The following is a 23,293-nucleotide window of genomic DNA, read 5'->3' on the forward strand; positions in this document are numbered from 1 at the left end:
TGATACTAGATACTCATTTTCTATAGGACTAAAAAATCCCATTGACAGGACAGAAACTAACCTTTCCTGAATATGTTTATAATGATGTGTCTCTGTATAGTATATAAGAGACATAGACTAGTATATACACATGGACCACTATGAACCTACTGCACACTGAGGATTACACACATATAACACAACTGAAATTATAGACTCTTATCATTGTCTTCTGCCTGGTCTAAAAAAATGCTAAACAAATGACTACCTAAACTAGAATAATGTAATCTGCTGCTGAGGACAGAATGGAGAGTTTGGCCTTTTCAAAATAAAAGCTTGTGGATGTTTGTTTAAGGCGCTATAACAGAACGGACAGCGGTTTGCAGATTGACTTTGTGATTATGGTCAGAGCAGAGGCACTGGGCTAAACAACAGTGTCATGGAAACCACATATGTTTAATGGAGCAATGAGGAACATATACATGCAGTCAACACAAGGGCTTTCTACAATCTAAAAATACTACTAGTACTCATTACTGTATGGGTTAGAAAAACCAGGATGAAAATAAGACTAAACCAGGACTAAACCAGGGCTAGACCAGGACAAAAACAGCACTAAACCAGGACTAAACTAGGACTAAACCAGGGCTAGACCAGGACAGCACTAAACCAGGACTAAACTAGGACTAAACTAGGACTCCCTCTATCAGCAGGGTCTTCAGCTCAGGCCTCTGGGAGAGCTTCTCCCATATCCCGGGAGAGGTTGGAGACATGGAGTCCGAGTGGGCCATGTTCTCCACCTCTATTGTGGATGCGGCTTTGTGTAGCTGTGGTCGCAAGGTCTCTGGTACCTGTCGTGGTGGCAATCCCCGAACCCAGTGGTGGACGCCGGAAGTAAGAGATGCCAGGCTGAAGAAGGAGTCCTATCAGGCCCTGCTGGCTTGTGGGACTCCTGAAGCAGCCGACAGGTACCTTCAGGCTAAGTGTGCTGCAGCCCGTGCAGTCGCAGAGGCAAAAACTCGGGGCTGGGAGAAGTTCGGGGAGGCCATGGAGGAGGACTATCAGTCAACCTTGAAGAAATTCTGGCAAACCGTCCAACGCCTCAGGAGGGGGAAGCAGTGCTTCACCAACACTGTTTACAGTGCGGGTATAGAGCTGCTGACCTTGACTGGGGACATTGTTGGGCTGTGGACAGAATACTTTGAGGATTTCCTCAGTCCCACCGTCACATTTTCCGAGGAGGAAGCAGAGTTTGAGGACTCAGAAGCAGACTCGTCCATCACTCTGGCTGAAGTCACTGAGGTGGTTGGCAAGCTGCTCGGTGGAAAGGCTCTGGGGCTGAATGAGATCCGTCCTGAGTACCTTAAATCTCTGGATGCTGTGGGGCTGTCTTGGCTGACATGCCTTTGCAACATTGCGTGCCGGTCGGGGATAGTACCTGTGGTATGGCAGACCAGGGTGGTGGTCCCTCTGTTTCAGAAGGGGGAACAGAGGGTGTGTTCCAACTACAGGGGAATCACACTCCTCAGCCTTCCCGGTAAGGTCTATTCCAAGGTACTGGAGAGGAGAATCCGACCGATAGTCAAACCTTGGATCCAGTGCAGTGTGATTTTCGTCCCATTATGGAACACTGGACCAGTTCTATACTCTTAATTGGGCTCTCGAGGGTTCATGGGAGTTTGCCCAACGAGTCCACACGTGTTTTGTGGATCTGGAGAAGGCATTCGACCGTGTCCCTCGTGGTGGCCTTTGGGGGGTGCTCTGGGAGTATGGGGTCTGGGGCCCTTTGCTAAGGACTGTCTGGTCCCTGTATGACCGGAGCAGGAGCTGTGTTCCCATTGCCGGCAGTAAGTCAGACCTGTTCCCGGTGCATGTTGGACTCCGCTAGGGCTGCCCTTTGTCACCGGTTCTGTTCATTATATTTATGGACAGAATTTCTAGGCGCAGCCAGGGGCCGGAGGGCGTCTGGTTCGGGAACCACAGGATCTCATCACTGCTGTTTGCAGATGATGTTGTCCTGAGGGCTTCATGGTGCCAGGACCTGCTGAAGGCACTGGGACGGTTTGCAGCCGAGTGTGAAGCGGCTAGGATGAGAATCAGCTCCTCCAAATCTGAGGCCATGGTTCTCAAAAAAGGTGGTTTGCCCTCTCCGGGTGGGTGGAGAGTCTCTGCCTCAAGTGGAGGAGTTCGAGTATCTCGGCATCTTCTTCACGAGTGAGGGAAGGATGGAGCGTGAGATTGACAGGCGGATCAGTAAAGCATCTGCAGTGATGCGGCCGCTGTATCACTCCTTTGTGGTAAAGAAGGAGCTGAGTTGAAAGGTAAAGCTCTCGATTTACCGGTCAATCTACGTTCCTTCTCTCACCTATGGTCATGAGCTCTGGGTAATGACCGAAAGGACAAGATTGCAGATACAAGCGGCCGAAATGGGCTTCCTCCGCGGGGTGGCTGGGCACTCCCTTAGAGATAGGGTGAGGAGCTCAGTCACATCGGAGGACCTTGAAGTAGAGCCGCTGCTCCTCCATGTCGAGAGGAGCCAGCTGAGGGGGCTTGGGCATCTATTCCAGATGCCTCCTGGACGCCTCCCTAGGGAGGTGTTCCAGGCACGTCCCACTGGGAGGAGGCCCCGGGGAAGACCCAGTACAGGGACTATGTCTCTCGGCTGGCCTGGGAATGCCTCGGGATCCTAAACTAGTACTAAACCAGGACTAAACCAGGATTAAACTAGTACTAAACCAGGGACTAAATCACAGCTAAGCCAGGACTACAGCAGGACTAAAACAGAAGTAAACCATGACCGAAACAGGACTAAACCAGGACTAAACTACTACTAAACCAGGGCTAAAGCGGGACTAAACCAGGACTAAACTAGGACTAAACTAGTACTAAACCAGGACTAAACTAGGGCTAAACCAGGGACTAAATCACAGCTAAACCAGGACTACAGCAGGACTAAAGCAGGACTAAACTGTGGTTAAACCAGGACTAAACCAGGACTAAGCTAGTATTAACCAGGGCTAAAGCAGGACTAAATCAGGAACTAAGCCAGTGCTAAAGTCATGAATGAGCTAAGAATTGCTGTGTTTAATAATACAGACCAATCATATTTAACACAGATGGAGCAGATAAAGTGAATCTTGTTCAAACTCAGATGTGTGTTGTTGTTGTTGTTGCCTCTGTCTCCAACTAGGAGTATGACATCATCACAGTCGACAGTCTGAAAATCAAGACTAAACCAGGACAAAGCCAGGACTAAACCAGCTCTAAACTACAGGACTAGAGTGGGCACAAACTAAGACTAAGACTAAAATGTCAGGATGAATTACTCTGATATGAGGCTAAACCAGGCTGTTGTTTGTTAAAAGTGTGTTGGTATTTGGCCCTTCTTGGGTCAGTTCTGGTTCAGTCCTGACTCTGTCCTGGCTCGGTCCTTGCTTGGTCCTGGCTCGGTCCTGACTTGGTCCTGACTCGGTCCTGACTCGGTTCTGACTCGGTCCTGACTCGTTCCTGACTCGATCCTGACTCAGTCCCGGTCTGGGGTTTCATGGTGGCTTATTACCATGTTTATTTTCCACATGAGACGTCCCAGACAGATAATTTCACTCACATGTTTGAACCAGACAGCACTCTAAAAACCCCAAACCATTCTCCAGATTTCACTCAGAGACACTGCAGCATGATCATAATATCATTGCCAGACGCACCACTGTCAGAGCTGTCCTGGTTAGACCTGGTTTAGGTCTGGTTTTGGCACTGTTTAGAACCAGTTTAGACCCAGTTTAGATGTGGTTTATTCAATCAATCAATCAAGCTTTATTTATGAAGTAATTTTCATATAAACCCTACCCTCACAACAACCTGGTTTAGTCCCAGTTTAGTGCTGTTTTGGAAATGGTTTAGTCCTGCTTTAGTGCTGGTTTAGCCCTGGTTTATTCCGGGTTTAGTCCTGGTTTAGTCCTGCTTTAGTCCTGGTTTTATCCTGCTTTAGTCTTGTTTTGGCCTGCTTTAGTCCTGGTTTTATCCTGCTTTAGTCCTGGTTTTGTCCTGCTTTAGTCTTGCTTTAGTCCTGCTTTAGTCCTGGTTTAGTGCTGCTTTAGTCCTGGTTTAGTCCTGCTTTAGTCCTGCTTTAGTCCTGCTTAGTCCTGCTTTAGTCCTGCTTTAGTCCTGCTTTAGTCCTGCTTTAGTCTTGCTTTAGTCCTGGTTTTATCCTGCTTTAGTCCTGGTTTAGTCCTGGTTTTATCCTGCTTTAGCCCTGGTTTTGTCCTACTTTAGTCTTGCTTTAGTCCTGGTTTAGTCCTGCTTTAGCCCTGCTTTAGTCCTGGTTTTATTCTGGTTTTGTCCTGCTTTAGTCCTGCTTTAGTCTCGCTTTAGTCCTGCTTTAGTCCTGTGTTAATCCTGCTTTAGTCCTGCGTTAATCCTGCTTTGTCCTGGTTTAGTCCTGCTTTAGTCCTGCTTAGTCCTGCTTTAGTCCTGCTTTAGTCCTGCTTAGTCCTGCTTTAGTCCTGCTTTAGTCCTGCTTTAGTCCTGGTTTTATCCTGCTTTAGTCCTGCTTTAGTCCTGGTTTTATCCTGCTTTAGTCTTATTTTAGTCCTGGTTTAGTCCTGGTTTTATCCTGCTTTAGTCCTGCTTTAGTCCTGCTTTAGTCCTGCTTTAGTCCTGCTTTAGTCCTGGTTTTATCCTGCTTTAGTCCTGGTTTAGTCCTGGTTTAGTCCTGGTTTAGTCCTGCTTTAGTCCTGCTTTAGTTCTGGTTTTATCCTGGTTTAGTCCTGTTTTAGTCCTGGTTAAGTCCCCGTTTAGTCCCCGTTTAGTCCCCGTTTAGTCCTGCTTTAGCCCTGGTTTAGTCCTTCTTTAGTCCTGCTTTAGTCCTGCTTTAGTCCTGCTTTAGTCCTGCTTTAGTCCTTCTTTAGTCTTGCTTTAGTCCTGCTTTAGTCCTGGTTTAGTCCTGCTTTAGCCCTGCTTTAGTCTTGCTTTAGACCTGCTTTAGTCCTGCTTTAGTCCTGCTTTAGTCCTGCTTTAGTCCTGCTTTGGTCCTGCTTTAGTCCGGGTTTAGTCTTAACCCTTCTCCCTTCTCTCTCCTCAGAAATCGGACCTCCTCGGGACCTCGTGACCTCAGACGTGACAGAGTCCAGTTTTGGAGTTTCGTGGTCCTCGGCTCCTGGTCCGGTCCAGTTCTATCTGGTCCGGTGGAAGTCCCAGTTCTCAGACGAGTCCGGACAAAAGCGGGTTCCGGGAGTCCAGACCAACACAGTCCTGGAGGGTCTCAGTCCAGAGACCAGGTTTCAAGTCTGGGTCAAAGCCGAGTACGGCGAGAGAGAGAGCGAGGAGCTGAGCGGCTTCGAGAGCACAGAAGGTAGGAAAGGATTCATCTTCTGAACTATTGGATTTGAATTAACATGATAAGAAACGTGATGATTAACATGATAACTAACATGATAAGAAACGTGATGATTGACATGATAACTAACATGATAAGTAACGTGATGATTAACATGATAACTAACATGATAAGAAACGTGATGATTAACATGATAACTAACATGATAAGTAACGTGATGATTAACATGATAACTAACATGATAAGTAACGTGATGATTGACATGGTAACTAACATGAAAAGTGACGTGATGATTGACATGATAACTAATATGATAAGTAACGTGATGATTAACATGATAACTAACATGATAAGTAACGTGATGATTAACATGATAAGTAACGTGATGATTGACATGGTAACTAACATGATAAGTGACGTGATGATTGACATGGTAACTAACATGATAAGTAACGTGATGATTAACATGATAACTAACATGATAAGTAACTTGATGATTAACATGATAACTGACATGATAAGTAACGTGATCATTAACATGATAACTGACATGATAAGTAACGTGATCATTAACATGATAAGTAACGTGATGATTGACATGGTAACTAACATGATAAGTAACGTGATGATTGAGATGATAACTAACATGATAAGTAACGTGATGATTGACATGATAACTAACATGATAAGTAACGTGATGATTAACATGATAACTAACATGATAAGTAATGTGATGATTAACATGATAACTAACATGATAAGTAACATGATGATTAACATGATAACTGACTAAACACTGTTTGTTCTGCTAATCAAATGGCCCATGTTATTCTCCAGTTCCCTGATGTTGTTTCCTCATCACAAACAGACCTGGAGTTGTGTTTTGTTTCATTCACACATGTTTAACACACAAACCCTGCAGATTTAGACTGAGCTCTTCTCTCAAACAGAAAACATTCTATTCCAACTTGTGATGTCATCATGTTGTAATACAGGAAGTGCTCCACTGTGTTTTTAAACTCCATACACCTTCACTAGAATCATTTGGATGATTTCAACACTGGAATTGTCAATCTCTACTGAACTAAAGGTAAAAAGAGCTGTTAACTTGAAAACTACCACTTCATGACATCACAAGGTGGAACAGAGCATTTTGAGCTTTGGAGATGTAGACGGACTAATGTGTAAAGAAATGTGTGAATGAAACAAAACACAACTCCAGGTCTGTTTTTGAGAAGGGAACAACATTATAACATGGCTTAAAGCTCACAAGAGTCACTTTTGTGTATATTGATTATATTAATAATAAAATGTATTATATGTAGATTGTTGTAAATTGCACTTGTATTTATTGAAAGCAGTCGTTGGCTATATCGCTGTGTTTCAGACAAGAGCACCACATTCTACAGGCTAATCATATTTAACACAGATGACATCACCACATTCTGTAGTCCAATCATATTTAACACAGATGGAGCAGATAAAATAAATCTGATTCAAACACAGATGTTTGTTGTAACACAATGAGTTCTTGGCTCTAGTCACTAATAGAAAATAACTTACTTTTGAATATTTCATGGTAAAGTACAATGTAATCTATAGAACTGTGTCTGAGCCATCTGAGAGTATGACATCATCACACTCTAAAACTGTAGTGTGATGAGGTCATACTCTCAGACTGTAGAGTATGACATCATCACACTCTACAGTCTGAGAGTATGACATCATCACACTACAGTCTAAGAGTATGACATCATCACACGTTACAGTCTGAGAGTATGACATCATCACACTCTACAGTCTGAGAGTATGACATCATCACACTACAGTCTGAGAGTATGACATCATCACACTCTACAGTCTGAGAGTATGACATCATCACACTACAGTCTGAGAGTATGACATCATCACACTCTACAGTCTGAGAGTATGACATCGTCACATGCTGCAGTCTGAAAGTATGACATCATCACACTACAGTCTGACAGTATGACATCATCACACTACAGTCTGAGAGTATGACATCATCACACTACAGTCTGAGAGTATGACCTCATCACACGCATCAGTCTGAGAGTATGACATCATCACATGTGACAGTCTGAGAGTATGACATTATTACACTACAGGGGCTGGGTGACTAAAAGTATGGAGCTGTTGGCAGGGATAGGGGCTGGGTGAATAAAAGTACAGAGCTGTGGGCGGGGATAGGGGTGAGCACTCTACCCTCAGATGTAGGACAATACGGAATTACTCAAACATGAATCAGTCTAAATCCCACTGTAGGAGGAGCACAATTTGAAGCCCCAAGTTCATTATGCAGAAGCTGTTGTGTTGTGTGTTCATGATGTTTATTTATGATGGAGTTCAAGTCTTCACTGAGCCCATCCTCATTACTGTGTTTAAAGTGGTGGTAGTGTTTGTGCAGCAATGCTGGCACTCTGAAACGTGCTGACTAATTCTTCTTTAAACACGTCCCTGATGGAGACTTTCATATAGAGTTGTTTAGTTGTTTGTTGGTTTGTTTGCTGTTGTTATTGTTCCTTTGGGCTCATGTTTCCTCACAGCTGCATTTCCACATAAAGCTCCAGAACTCTGCTCAGGAGGTCTAACTGCTCGTATTAACACGGAATTAATGGTTTTCAGATTTATGCCCCAGTTTATGAGACGTTTTAGGCCCCCAGGAGAAATGTGGTCCTGGTCAGGGGGGTTGGCAAGTTGGCGCTTAGACCTGGTTTAGAGCTGGTTTAGAGCTGGTTTAGAGCTGGTTTTGACCTGGTTTAGACCTGGTTTAGACCTGGTTTAGACCTGGTTTAGGCCTGGTTTAGACCTGGTTTAGACCTTGTTTGGTCCTGGTTTAGACCTGGTTTAGTCCTGGCTCAGTTTGGTCCAGTTTATGAGTCATTTTAGGTCCAAAGGAGAATGGTTCTGGTCAAAGGGGTTGGTAATAGGGCTGCAAGAATTGGAAAAAATTGCAATTTCCAGAAAACATCCAGAAGAATTGACAAAGAGCAGAAAATCTGTTTGTACAGGGAGGGCATCTGACACACAGAGATATTTCAGAACATGTTTGTACAGATCTCAACTATAGGGTTAGACATAAAAAAAAAAATAAAAAAAAAACTGCTGCTTTTGTGATTTGTTAATTGCCTCCATTAAAATTTTGATTTGATTGCGATTAACCGTGCAGCCCCAGTTGGCAGGGGCAGGTTGGCAGGGGGCGGATGTGGCATTCAAGGCTCGTGAAAGTGCCGTAAAACTTGTTTTTGTCTCGTGTAAAGATTTTTATAAGAAGATATTTTTACAATTCCAATTAACTGTTAAAGAGGGAATTTTTATGCGAAGTGTACTTTTTGTTTCTTTCCCTCATGTTATAATGTTATTCCCTCATCAAAAACATGCCTGAAGAGGTTTTAGATGTCATTCATGCATGTCTGAGTAATGTAGAGAGCTCTCTCAGGCCTTATTCAAACCCTCCTTATGGTTAGCTGTACCGACCATGTACAAGGCTCCGCCCACAAGCCTACATCACCCATACTCCCACACAGCCATTTTACATAAGTATTCAAAGCATCGTAAAAAACAATACACTACAACTTGACAAACCTGATGTGATGTGCAGTAGTTTCATTAGTAGGATGTAGCTGAGTGTGTTGTGATAGTGCTGTGAAGGGGGAGTGACTTAGCACAGAGAGCAAAGGGAGGGGAGACTCAGAGCATCAAAAACGAAAGTTTATAAAATGTGTTAATATGTTGTTTTAGGCAAATATATATTTTAAAAACTATAAAAGGAAACATGGTGATGTAAATATGTTTCTTTTGTGTGTTATAGTTAACGCCTCATTAATGTTCAGATCTATGAACATTGCATTTGGAGATTGTTTGTAATCCTTTCCCCTCCTCTCTCCCCTCTTCTCTCTCCTGTGTCCTATCTCCTCTCTCTCTCCCTCCTCTCCCCCCTCAGCCTCATCCTCCTCCCGCCTTCTCCAGGTGTCCGACCCCACAGAGCGCTCCCTCACAGCCTCTTGGACGCCTGCTCCTGGCCCTGTGTTACACTATCGTCTGAGGTACCTCCCCCTGAGCGGCGGGCGAGAGCTGAGCGTGAAGGTGCCCGCCACACAAAGCTCCGCCCTCCTGAGGAAACTGACCCCGATGACCACGTACAGCATCACACTCCACCCGATCTACGCCCACGGAGACGGAAAAGCAAGGCAAGGAGTAGGAACAACACGTAGGTCCCACGCAGAAATACGCAAAAACTGATGAACAAGTACATGAACAAATACATGAACAAGTCATAAACAAATATATGAACAAGTACATAAACAAGTACATGAACAAGTACATAAACAAGTACATAAACAAATACATGAAAAGTCATAAACAAGTACATGAACAAGTCATAAACAAATACATGAACAAGTCATAAACAAATACATGAACAAGTATATAAACAAGTACATGAACAAGTACATGAACAAGTACATGAACAAGTACATAAACAAGTACATAAATAAATACATGAACAAGTCATAAACAAGTACATGAACAAGTAAATAAACAAGTACATAAACAAGTCATAAACAAGTACATGAACAAGTCATAAACAAGTACATGAACAAGTACGGTACATAAACAAGTCATAAGCAAGTACATGAACAAGTACATGAGCGTTCAGCTCCAAGTGAAGCTCATCGAGGCCGATATTTAGAATTCTGACCACGAGTATCATAGCAACAAAAGAGCCAATGTGGAGTGAGGATGTTGAAGGTAATGCTGTCAGTCCAACCTGTAGCTAACGTTAGCAAGAGCGACCTCGGGGGAAGAAGCTACCTGATTTGTCTGTTATTAAAGTTCATGTCTTGATTTACAGACAAAATAGTGAAATATCAGAATCATGTAGAGCGGGTTTAATGCAAAAATTTTAAGGTCAGAAAGATGAGTCTGACAGCAGCAGTTACAGAGAGAAGGACAAGGTTTTTTTGTTTAGAAAGTGAAGTGCACCCATGCTCGGTTCCTATTTGGAACGCGGCAGTGAGCGGGTTAGCATTCTCCATTTATATATACAGCCTATATATAAAGCATTTTATTGTCAGAGAATGAGAACGTGCGTATTTGCATGCTAGTTACTGTTGGCTTTACGAGACGTGTGAAGTGATAGGAGAAAACATGCTCCAGTCTGCATCAGAGTACACAAGCCTGCTGTTAACATGTGTTTTTATAAATGACATTGAAGAGAATGTTTTTGTATCATCATCACTATGGTTTAGTCCTGGTCCAGTCTTACTTTAGTCCTGGTTTAGTCCTGGTTTGGTCCTGGCTTAGTCCTGGTTTAGTTCTGGTTTAGTCCTGGTTTAGTCCTGGTTCAGTCCTGGTTCAGTCCTAGTTTAGTTCTGGTTTAGTCCTGCTTTAGTCCTGCTTTAGTCCTGGTTCTGTCCTAGTTTAGTTCTGGTTTAGTCCTGCTTTAGTCCTGGTTTAGTCCTGGTTTAGTCTTAGTTTAGTCCTGGTTCAGTCCTGCTTTAGTCCTGCTTTAGTCCTGGTTCAGTCCTGCTTTAGTCCTGCTTAAGTCCTGGTTCAGTCCAGGTTCTTACAGTAGTTGTATGTCTGTTTCAGAGCAGCCACTAAATACTCAGTGTCAATGTTTGGGATGTTTTTTGTTTTTTTTTATGACATTGAAGAGAATGTTTTTGTGTCATCATCACTATCATCTGGGGACCTTGATGATGACTGCATAGGATCTGGTCATCTATAAATTCATACTTTGCAGCTTTGTCGTTACCATTCCCCTGGGGGTGAATCTAACCGCAGGCACTGTTCTGTCTGAAGCTCTGTTACTCAAATTAGACTTTAATCTGAGCTTCATTTTAACACAATCTGACCATCAAGAACTGATTTAGCTGAACTACAGGTGATATTATTTGTGCTATTAAACAAGTCCCTCTCACCTTTTTTCTTGAAAATCAAACTCTTTAAGCTCTTTATATCCAATTTGCATTTTTTCTTGTGTTTTGAGACATTTTTTGACAGTGTTTGCAAACGTGTGCTTTCTATCACCATGGTAACTGCTAAACATTCCCCCGTACACAAACTAGAACACCTCCGGCGTGATTTTCCTGCAAAGTATCAATAAACTGTGTACATTAAATAAATATTATACAGATCTGAAAGTGATTCCTTGGTTGTTTTGACCCCCCTCTGTCTCGCTCGTCTTTTCACAGTGTCCCCCTATAAACCTCCTCGGAACCTCCAGACCTCAGAGCCGACACGCACCAGCTTCCGAGTATCCTGGGACCCGGCTCCAGGCTCCGTCAAAGGCTACAAGGTCACCTTCCACCCCACCGACGATGAGGTCAACCTTGGGGAGCTGCTGGTGGGACCCCATGACAACACCGTGGTGCTGGAGGAGCTCAAGTATGCCAGCCGCTTATTGGTTTAGTCCTGCTTCATTCCTGGTTTAGTCCTGGTTTAGTCCATGTTTAGTCCATGTTTAGTCCTGGTTTAGTCCTGGTTCAGTCCTGGTTTAGTCCTGGTTCAGTCCTGGTTTAGTCCTGGTTTAGTCCTGGTTTAGTCCTGGTTCAGTCCTGGTGTAGTCCTGGTTTAGTCCTGGGTCAGTCCTGGTGTAGTCCTGGTTCAGTCCTGGTTCAGTCTTACTTTAGTCCTGGTTTAGTCCTGGTTCAGTCCTGGTTTAGTCCTGGTTTAGTCCTGGTGTAGTCCTGGTTCAGTCCCAGTTCAGTCTTACTTTAGTCCTGGTTTAGTCCTGGTTCAGTCCTGGTTTAGTCTTGGTTTAGTCCTGGTGTAGTCCTGGTTCAGTCCTGGTTTAGTCCTGGTTCAGTCTTGGTGTAGTCCTGGCCTGGTTCAGTCCTGGTTCAGTCTTACTTTAGTCCTGGTTTAGTCCTGGTTCAGTCCTGGTTTAGTCCTGGTTCAGTCTTGGTGTAGTCCTGGCCTGGTTCAGTCCTGGTTCAGTCTTACTTTAGTCCTGGTTTAGGCCTGTTTCAGTCCTGGTTCAGTCCTAGTTTAGTCCTGGTTTAGTCCTGGTTCAGTCCTGGTTCAGTCCTGGTTCAGTCCTGGTTCAGTCCTAGTTTAGTCCTGGTTTAGTCCTGGTTCAGTCCAGGTTCTTACAGTAGTTGTATGTCTGTTTCAGAGCAGCCACTAAATACTCAGTGTCAGTGTTTGGGATGTTCGATGGAGGAGAGAGCATTCCTTTGGCAGGAGAAGAAAAAACAACACTGTCAGATGCCCCGGATCCCCCTTTACCCGGAGATCTCGGTAATGTCCCATACTCTGGCATTATATTCATCTTTGCCAGTTTGTGCCAGTTTGTGCCAATCTGTGCCCGTATCTGTCATCATCTCTGTGCTGGACTCCCCTCTTACCCATACCAGTTATGTAAAGGCGCTGTACCTGATTTGTCCTGTCTTAAAAACTTGAAAAACAGAACTAGTTCATTTCAAACAGTTTGCAGTGCTCCAAAGTTATTCCTCACTTACCTTATGCATCCAGAACATCCTAATTATTCACCACAATGAGTTTATAAGCACTTTTCACACCTCTCAGAGAGTTTTCCCGTCACTGTATTGTTAACAACAGCTAGCATGCAGTGCACTAGCATTATTTCGTAGTTTGCAACTGCATTGTAATTAGATGAGACAGTGATCTCATTTTGACCCTGAGCTGCTCAGACAAAACTGTACTGGGGAAGTTGCATTTCTTCTCTGCAGTGTTGGCACTCACTGCTAGGTTTTGTAAAGAAAAAACAGGGGATCTTAGTTTGAACCCTCTTATTATTTTCATTGTTCTAAGTCCTGGTTTTGTCCCAGTTTAGGCCAGTTTTAATCCTGGTTAGTCCTGGTTTAGTCCTGGTTTAGTCCTGGTTTAGTCCTGGTTTAGTCCTGGTTTAGTCCTGGTTCAGCCCTGGTGTAGTCCTGGTTATGTCCTGGTTTAGTCCGAGTGTAGTCCTGGTTCAGACCTGGTTCTGTCCTGGTCAAGTCCTGGTCTAATCCTGGTCTAGTCCTGGTCTATTCCTGGTCTAATCCTGGTCTAGTCCTGGTCTAGTCCTGGTCCAGTCTTTTCTTCACTGCAGTCTTGGCACTGTCTGTTGGGTTTGAGCTTAGTTTGAGCCCTCATTATTCTCAGGTTAACAACACAAAGAAGTTTAAAAAGACTCAGACACAATGGAAGCTTTGTATGGAAACTCTAACTCTATGTCTCCTCTCTCTGTTTAAACATGATTATTCTTTGAGTTCCCTGTTTCATTTTGACCCAAACTGTGGCTGTGTCCTGTTCCCGGGCGAGCGGCCATCTTGTGTCTGTGTTCCAGGTGCGTCATCATCGTCAAGCCTCGTAAATCTCCCACAAACTCTGGATTTACAACTCAAAAAAACCCAGTGAAAAGGGATAAATGTGGATGAAACTGCAATGCGCGACCGCCATCTTGGATCTGACAGCTGTTCTGAATGTTGATACATGTGTCTGTTGCATAATGGACTGTAATGTGCCTGTCTTTCCCACAATGCTTTGCTCTGCCTCTGATCTCATTCTGATTTACGATGTTTTTATGACGAAAATGTGAAAAATGCAATGCTGCTGTTTCAGATTTATGCTTTTAAACTGCACTCTGTCAAACTCACTGAAAAATCTAGCAGGAAAATCTGGCTAAAATAGATCATAGTCCTGGTTAAGTCCCTTTTCTATCCTGGTTTAGTTCCTGGCGAATCCAGGTTTAATCCTAGATTAGTCCATAGGTTAGTCCCTGGTTTAGACCTGGTTTTATTTTGGTTTAATCCTAGGTCACGTGCCTGGATTGGTCAAGGTTTACTCAGTTTAGTCAGGCTTAGTCTTCATTTAATCCCGGTTCAATCCTGGTTCAGTCTTAGTTTAGTCCTGGTTTAGTTCTGGTTTAGTCCTAGTTTAGTCCTGGTTTAGTCCTGGTCCTGATCTCGGTATCTCTGCAGAGTCCCAGTGTAAGACCTCAGCGAAGGCCGACATCATTCTGCTGGTGGATGGCTCCTGGAGCATCGGACGAATCAACTTCAAAACCATCAGGAACTTTATCGCTCGAATGGTCAGCGTCTTCGACATTGGCCCAGACCGCGTCCAGATCGGTGAGAGGATGGGACGGCACAGGAGTATGGGAGGGCATCTGACACACAGGGACACAGGATTATTGGAGGGCATCTGTCACACAAGGAAACAAGAGTTTGGGAGGGCATCTGACACACAAGGACAGAGGAGTATGGGAAGGCATCTAAAGTTTCTCATGTCTGTTACAGGCCTGGCTCAGTACAGTGGAGACCCAAAGACTGAGTGGCACCTGAACTCTCACCCGACCAAAGCCTCTCTGTTAGAAGCAGTGGCCAACCTGCCGTACAAGGGAGGGAATACTATGACAGGTACTACTACTATTACTACTACTACTACTACTGCTACTACTACTATAGCTGCTACTACTACTACTACTTCCACTGCTACTGCTGCTACTATAGCTACCGCTACTGCTACTACTAACAACAATACTGTTACTATAAATAATGATGACTGTAGATTTTTCTCAATCTGAAACAAAAAGTACTGCTTTTTATCAATTGTGCCAATTAAGTAGGACGGCTGAGGGCCAATAAAAACTTTAGTTTTTATTGGCCCTCAGCTTTCCTGCTTTTGACCCAGTTTTGACTCAGTTTAGCTTCCATTTAGCTCCAGTTTTGACCCAGTTTAGCTCCAGTTTTGACCTAGTTTACCTCCAGGTTAGCTTCAGTCTTGACCCATTTTATCTCCAATTTAGCTCCAGTTTTGCTTTAGTTTAGGTCCAGTTTTGACCCAGTTTAGCTCTAGTTTAGTTCCAGTTTTGACGGTGTTTGGTGTCTCTGGTCCAGGAATGGCTCTAAACTACATCCTGCAGAATAACTTTCGTCCAAACGTGGGTCTGAGGCCGGACTCTCGGAAGATCGGCGTCCTGATCACTGACGGCAAATCCCAGGACGAAATCGTCATCAACTCCCAGAACCTGAGGGACAGCGGCATCGAGCTCTACGCCATCGGTCTGTAGCAGGGTTTAGACCAGGTTTAGACGGGGTTTAGACCTGGGTTAGACTGGATTTAGACCGGATTTATACTGGGTTTATACCAGGTTTAGAACGGGTTTAGACCGGTTTTAGACCAGGGGAAACATCGGGTTTAGACAGAGTTCAGTCATGATTTACCTGTGACATATTTTTCTGTATATTTAAATAACCGTCCTAGTGTGAAAAAAAGGTAAGAATGAGCTAGTTTTGTCCTTGTTTAGCCTTTGTTTAGTCCTGGTATAGTCCTGGTTTAGTAATTTTATTTTGTCCTGGTATAATTCTCTTTTAGCTCTGGTGTAGTTCTCTTTTACTCCTGTTTTAGTCCAGCTTTAGTCCTGTTTTAGTCCGTTTTCAGTCCTGGTTCAGTCCTGGTTTAGTCCTGTTTTAGTCTTGGTTAGTCCTTGTTTGGTTCTTGTTTAGTCCTCTTAGTCCTGGTTCAGTCCTGGTTGTAACCCTGTCCTTTTGCAGGTGTGAAGAACGCAGATGAGAACGAGCTGCGTTCCATTGCCTCAGACCCAGATGACATCCACATGTACAACGTGGACGACTTCAAATTCCTCGTGGACATCGTGGATCAGCTCACAGTCAACCTCTGCAACAGCGTCAAGGGCTCAGGTCAGTGGCAGAGTGGTTAGCCTCTCGTACAGACAGGAGGGTGTGGGTTAGATTCCCGATCTGAGTAGAGTGTGAATATCCTTCCTGTGTTATCGTAATCTGAAGCCCATTGAGGCTAGCAGTTATAGGGGCGAATTTGGAGCCAAGTATCATAGCAACCAAAGAGCCAATCCGGAGTGAGGCTGTTCAAGAGAACGCACACTGCTGATTTTAGCTGGGAGACTGCGCTTAGCAACGCTGTCAATCAAACTTGTTGCTAATGCCAATGGGAGTGACCTCGGGAAAAGAAGTCACCTGTGTCACCACCTAATGTTCGTATCTTGATTCATGGGGAAAATTGTTAAATAAAACTCCAGGATCATGTAGAGCAGGTTAATATGAACATTTTAAGACCAGAATGACAAGTCTGACAGCAGCCAGAGTCCATGGAGCTGAATCTTGCCCATGCGCGCTTCCTGTTTGGAACACAGCAGCAGCTAGCAGAATAGACATGTCCAGAGATACATACAGTCTATGTGTGTTACTGTGAGTGAGTAGTTATCCTGTCTCCTCCTCTCAGTAACGGGGCTGATAATAAACACAAGTGACAGAGTTAAACCTGCCCTATTGTGCTTGTGTCTCTGAAGTTATAATCTCTGACACTCATTTTAAATCACAATACTCATGTAAAATGACTTAATAAAGAAACAAGTCCACTGACTTCCGTGTTAGAAAACTGTGGGGCCCAGTGGGAGCTGACGTCGTCGTAAACATCACCACAACAAAGCGCCACATCCTTTTGGCACTGAAGTGTACGTCGCAGTGGGCCTGTACGTCGCAGTGGGCGTGTACGTCGCAGTGGGCGTCAGAGTGGGTGTGTACGACACCGTGGTCGTGTACGTCACAGTGGGCGTGTATGTCAGAGTAGGCGTGCACGTCACAGTGGGCGTGTATGTCACAGTGTATGTCAGAGTGGGCGTGCACGTCACAGTGGGCATGCATGTCACAGTGGGCGTGTACGTCACAGTGGGCGTGTACGTCACAGTGGCCATGTATGTCAGAGTAGGCGTGTACGTCACAGTGGGCGTGTACGTCAGAGTAGGCGCGTACGTCACAGTGGGCGTGTACGTCACAGTGGGCGTGTACGTCACAGTGGGCGTGTACGTCACAGTGGGCGTGTTCGTCACAGTGGGCGTGTACGTCACAGTGGGCGTGTACGTCACAGTGGGCGTGTACGTCAGAGTGGGCGTGTACGTCACAGTGGGCGTGTACGTCACAGTGGCCGTGTATGTCAGAGTGGGCGTGTACGTCACAGTGGCCGTGTATGTCACAGTGGGTGTGTATGTCACAGTGGGTGAGTACGTCACAGTGGGCGTGTATGTCACAGTGGGTGAGTACGTCACAGTGGGCGTGTACGTCAGAGTGGGCGTGTATGTCACAGTGGGCGTGTATGTCACAGTGGGCGTGTATGTCAGAGTGGGCGTGTATGTTACAGTGGGCGTGTATGTCACAGTGGGTGTGTATGTCACAGTTGGTGTGTACCGGTGGAGGTCAAAACGGGGGTAGATTGGCAAAAGTGATTAGACACACATTCCTGTCCTGAGAGCCACTGTTCTGGCATCATTCATAATGACTGTGACATTATCTCTAGGCAGATAAATGTTTAACTTATACTTAAGTCAGAGCTGTACAAAAAGCCTCTCTCTTAAATCCTGCTAATGTCTCTGTCCGCGCTGTGACCTTGCAGCAGCTGTGTCTGAAGCCTCCAGGAGGCTGCCACATTTACGGCGCTCCTACAAAATGGCCGCCGGCCCCAGAGTTCAGAGGTCAGCTGTAAATCCACTCAGCGTTTTGAGTTTTTAGTGAACAAGAGGAATGGGTTAACGACCTGGAAGTAAATCTATGACTAAACCAGGTGTGAGCAGGTCCTCTTCAACTACAAAAAGTCTTGGAGTAGTCCTTGTTTAGCTCTGATTTAGTATTGCTTTAGTTTTGGTTTAGTCCTGCTTTAGACCTGGTTTAGTCCAGGTTTAGTCTTGCTTTAGTCCTGCTTCAGTCTTGGTTTAGTCCTGGTGTAAACCTGCTTTAGTCCTGGTGTAGTCCTGTTTCAGTCCTGGTTTAGACCTGCTTCAGTCCTGCTTCAGTCCTGGTTTAGTCCTGGTTTAGTCCTGGTTTAGTCCTGGTTTAGTCCTGGTTTAGTCCTGGTTTAGTCCCTTGTTTCTGTGTAAAACTCCAGCAGGTTTGTAGATTTTTTCCTCCTAAAATTACCTGGTTGAACCTGACTCACAAACCAAAGTCGGGTTTGAACCTTAAATCACTTGGAGTTTCCTCCAAAATGTTTTATGTCCCCGACACGAGCGAAACAACTCTGAGGTCAGAGGTCACAGGGCAGGTCCGACTGTGTTTTGTTAGAACACTGCATCCACATGACATCATGTTTAAGCCAATTATCTGTCACAAATACAAAAAAGATTTATTCATGATTTCAGGGGAGGAATCCTGGATCCACTTTGTTTAGGAATGTTTTAATGTTTTATTCCTGGTCTAGTCCTGGTCTAGTCTTGTTCTAGTCCCAGTATAGCCCTGAATGGAGCCGGAAGTGTGTCCATGCTCACTTCCTATTTGGAACATGGTGGCTAGCAGGTTAGCAAGTATATATACAGTCTATGATACAAAGAGAGTGACAACATGCCTCATGATGGGCTGAGTTGTCAGACCCATGTGGACAGGTGTCACAGTCTTTATCATCATTTTTGAAACTAGATGTAATGTGATTATTTATGATGTCAGACAACAATTGATTTTTACAGATTATTTCTATAAAATGAATGAAAATGCGACAGGACAGGATAGTCGTGGCTGCTGTCTTCCTGTAGAGGAGCCATTGTGACAAAATGCGGTTTCTTTCACTGCTCACAAAAGTTTGGTTTCAGAGCTGGGGTTCTTTACAAAGAACAGCTGAAACAAGCATTTGAAATATTGCAGTGCCACAGCTCTCACAATAATACATTCATTTACTTTTAAAATATAATATATAATAATATATTTCCAAACACATAGCACCATCAGCATAGGGCTTATACCTCCAAACACACACCACCAACACTTTGTGTCAAATGCAACATGTTTGTTTTTTTTAGGGATTTTAAGGATTCTCTCTCTTCCCTCCACTGGGATCAGTTACTTTGAACCTGTAATACCTTAACCTATTGCACTGCTAAAAGCATATATTATACAATACAGTATTATCCCAAATATATAACAGAGTTACACTACTTTGCATTAGTTTTGATTTACTTTATATCTGTTTAAAGACATTTAGGCTTTATAGCCTAAAAATACATAGGTTATTATACTGAATTTAACCTCTTAAATCCCCCTCTTGGACCCTCACCCACATTTCTAGAAACCGACTTTCTCTTGCACATAATACATGCCATGTCAATTATTTTAGTGCCAGTGCACTCATTAGCTCCTTCTTCGCTCTTCTTAATGCTGCCTAATGGGTTAAGAGGACACGGGAACAACGCACATGGCAATATTGGACAGAGGAGAAACAAGTGGAGCCACATAGAGCCATGAGGCTCACAGATAGGACTGTTCTGAGTGAGACTCACAGTGGGATGGGGGAGCGTGCACATATAGGGCCCCGTGAGGACCAGATCTCAAAGGCGGGTTAAATGAGGAGCCATGCGGTGCTGGGCTGACACAAGCCCCGCCCATAGCGTGCATGGGCCACTTGGAGACGCCGCGGTACTTCCTCAGTACTGCCCCAGTACTGCCTTGGTACTGCCCTGGTACTGCCCTGATGCTGCCCCAGTGAATATTATTCACAAAGGCACGGGCCAGAATTATAGTCTATTCATTTGTAACTTGTTACTGAGGTCACAACGAGTGGGCTTAATAAATATAGTGCTAATTTTCCACTTAATAATATGCTAAATATTGGCGAGGCCCTGAACAATACTGGACTTGTCCATCCACTTTTCACTTAAATGAAAAAAATGGCTTTACGAGCAGACAACCCATTGAGGAGTCCTCCCCTTAATGAATGTGTGCGATGGCCATGAACCACGGCGGCTCTAAAGGCTGAAGGAGAGAGAGAGAAGAGTAAAACCAAAGTCCGGCTTTAGGTCTCAGTCCAAAAGGTTAAAACTGAAGTTCAGTTTTTTTGTATTTGTTTTGTTAATATCCTCTGTTTTAGGCAATACCTTGATTTTAACCTGTCACTGCTAAAAATAATCTGTCTTGACAGAGATATCTTGGTTAATGTAACCCCTAGTTCGTTCCTGGTACAGTCCTGGTCTAGTTCTGGTCCGATCCTACCTTAGTCTTAATTCATGTCTCTCACAGATGAGCCGGAGCCAGAGCCAGCGGGTCTGGAGCCACCCATGGACCTGGTCACATCTGAGGTGACTCATCGCTCGTTCAGAGCGTCCTGGAGTCCTCCTGACATTGCAGCAGAGCAGTACAGGATCACCTACGTCAAGACCTCAGGAGGACCTACTATGGAGGTAAGAACATCCAAGACCTCAGGAGGACTTACTATGGAGGTAAGAACACCAAAAGCCTTAAGGAGGACTTACTATAGAGGTAAGAACACCCAAGACCTCAGGAGGACTTACTATAGAGGTAAGAACACCCAAGACCTCAGGAGGACTTACTATAGAGGTAAGAACACCCAAGACCTCAGGAGGACTTACTATAGAGGTAAGAACACCCAAGACCTCAGGAGGACTTACTTTGGAGGTAAGAACACCCAAGACCTCAGGAGGACTTACTATGGAGTTAAGAACATCCAAGACCTCAGGAGGACCTACTATGGAGGTAAGAACATCCAAGACCTCAGGAGAACTTACTATGGAGTTAAGAACATCCAAGACCTTAAGAGGATGTACTGTGGAGGTAAGAATAAGGCCTCAGAAGGATCTACTACGGAGTAAGGACAACTCATCATGACGACTTGCTATGGAGGTAAGAACAACACCACTGGTCTACACAGGAGTGTCGAGGTGAGTCTGACCTTTAGAATCTGGGCACAGATCCAAACCTGGTAATGGGTACACAGATTTACGTAGCCTTGGCCTAAAGGTGTCTTTGGTTTTGACCAGTGTTTCTCAAACTGTAGTACACAAGCTCCTTCAGGAGGGACTTGGACAGTTCTTCAGTTTTTGGGTTAGCCTCATTTAGAGTTAATTTTATCCATTTTTGTCCTCCTTTGGATCTTTTAATATTTATAACTACACTGGAAATGATGCAGTCCACTTTTAAACCTGGTTTAGTCCTAGATTAGACCTGGAATAGTCTTGTTACAGAACTGGTTTAGAGCTTTAGAAAAGTTTGATAGACACTGGTTTAGAGGTGACCATGTTTGTGTTGTATGCCCATTATCGTCCACAGCAGCAAACCAAATACTGGATTGGTATCGGCAAAAAAAAAAAAAAAAACTGAAAAAAAATCATCCAACCATCCATCCAATCCATATCGGCTCACCCTATTATGTGATTACAGTACTTTGTGTAGATCCAGGTGTTTGCAGATCTCATGTACATACTGTTGTTGTTTTGGTGCAGATGTTTGTGGATGGAGAGACCATGACCGTGCTGTTGGAGAACCTGACTCCTTTGACTGAGTACAGAGTGAACGTGTACACGGTGGTGGGTGAAATGAGCAGCGAGCCACTCATTGGGCTGGAGACCACACGTGAGGCCAATGCACTTTTATCACACGTCATTGTGCACATTACAGACAGAAACATTGCCTGGCCTTTAGAACTGGTTTAAACCTAGTTTAGTCCTTTAGTCCTATTAATCTGGTTTAGGCCTTGTTTAGTCCTAGTTTAGTTCTAATTTAATACTGATTTAGTACTGATTTAGTCCTAGTTTAGTCCTACATTAGTTCTGGTTCAAGCCTAGTTTAGTCCTGGTTCAGTGCTGGTTCAGTCCTGGTTTAGTCTTTGTTCAGTCCTATTTTAGTTCTGGTTCAGTCCTGGTTCAGTCCTGGTTCAGTCCTGGTTCAGTCCTGGTTCAGTCCTGGTTCAATCTCACTGTTATCTCTCCTCCAGTCCCGTTGGCCGCTCCCTCTGACCTGCAGGTGTTTGATGAGAAGGTCACAAGCTTCAGACTGAGATGGACCGAAGCCAAAGGAGCCACAGGATACATTATCCTCTACAAAGCCCTGAACGCCACCGACGGCCAAGAGGAGAGAGAGGTGAGCCTCCTCTGCTCCTCTGATCCTTTCCTCTGCTCCTCTGAACTTCTCCTCTGGATCCTCTGCTCCTCTGACCCTCTCCTCTGCATCCTCAGCATCCTCTGGCCCTGTGAACATCCTCTGTTCCATGTGCTTCATTAGTTTAGTCCTGATTTTCAAGTTTTGTGCCAGTTCAGTCGTGATCTGGCGATACTGCAGAGATCTAATTTTTCATGTGAGATTTTGTGATTTGAGTTTTGGTCCTGGTCTGGTCCCGGTCTGGTTTGGTCCTGGTCTGGTCCTGGTCTGGTCCTGGTCTGATCCTGGTCTGATCCTGGTGTGGTCCCGGTCTGGTCCTAGTTTGGGCCTGGTCTGGTCCCGGTCTGGTTTGGTCCTGGTCTGGTCCTGGTGTGATCCTGGTCTGGTCCCGGTCTGGTCCCGGTCTGGTCCTGGTCTGGTCCTGGTTTGGTCCCGGTCTGGTCCCGGTCTGGTCCTGGTCTGGTCCCAGTCTGGTCCTGGTTTGGTCCTGGTCTGGTCCTGGTTTGGTCCTGGTTTGGTCCTGGTTTGGTCCTGGTCTGCTCTGCACATGTGCAGCTTCCTCTGATCTGCGGCCATTTTACACCCCCTGTCTGTGAGCTATGCAACAAGTTGAGCTCCAGTATGCATTCTTTTAGAATTTGATGGAATATGCAGCAATTATGAGATCTCCTGATCAGGACTAAACCAGTTTGTTCTGCCTTAAAGGGGCGATTATGCAAAAAAAAATGTCATCCATGCATGTTTGAGTAATTTAGTGATCTCTCCTAGCCCTATTTGAACCCTCCTTGCAGGTAGCTGTAGGATGTTGTGCAATGTCCCACCCACAAGCCTATATCACCCATACTCCCACATGACAATTCTCCATAAATATACAAAAACATGATTCAAAACTACACAGCAACTTGACAAACCTGATGCATTCAAGTCAAATACCCTCTCTTTAATTCCTCATAGAAGTAAAATGCCTCCTCTTTACAACAAATGGACAGTTATTACTAATACATTTGTATATTTAAGGTGAACTGTAGTGAAGCTGAAATCATCCAAATGATTCTAGTGAAGGTGTATAGAGTTTAAAAAAATAGTGGAGCACTTCCTG

The 23,293-nt window shown here is 44.5% G+C and overlaps 1 protein-coding gene across 3 annotated transcripts in view; it reads left to right on the forward strand.

Moving 5' to 3' along the window:
- The window catches only part of col12a1b (collagen, type XII, alpha 1b), a 129,741-nt gene that overhangs the window by 36,544 nt on the left and 69,904 nt on the right, over window positions 1-23,293 (forward strand). For all 3 annotated transcript variants that reach the window (XM_055232175.1, XM_055232173.1, XM_055232174.1), the window contains exons 14-24: window positions 5,060-5,329; window positions 9,279-9,545; window positions 11,533-11,725; window positions 12,456-12,580; window positions 14,266-14,415; window positions 14,584-14,703; window positions 15,184-15,348; window positions 15,841-15,987; window positions 20,320-20,480; window positions 21,540-21,669; window positions 22,031-22,176. In XM_055232175.1, the coding sequence (XP_055088150.1) occupies window positions 5,060-5,329; window positions 9,279-9,545; window positions 11,533-11,725; window positions 12,456-12,580; window positions 14,266-14,415; window positions 14,584-14,703; window positions 15,184-15,348; window positions 15,841-15,987; window positions 20,320-20,480; window positions 21,540-21,669; window positions 22,031-22,176 (1,874 nt within the window). The remainder of the gene's footprint in view (window positions 1-5,059; window positions 5,330-9,278; window positions 9,546-11,532; window positions 11,726-12,455; window positions 12,581-14,265; window positions 14,416-14,583; window positions 14,704-15,183; window positions 15,349-15,840; window positions 15,988-20,319; window positions 20,481-21,539; window positions 21,670-22,030; window positions 22,177-23,293) is intronic.

Source organism: Periophthalmus magnuspinnatus, chromosome 24 (assembly GCF_009829125.3).
Source record: "Periophthalmus magnuspinnatus isolate fPerMag1 chromosome 24, fPerMag1.2.pri, whole genome shotgun sequence".
Taxonomy (NCBI): Eukaryota; Metazoa; Chordata; class Actinopteri; order Gobiiformes; family Gobiidae; genus Periophthalmus; species Periophthalmus magnuspinnatus.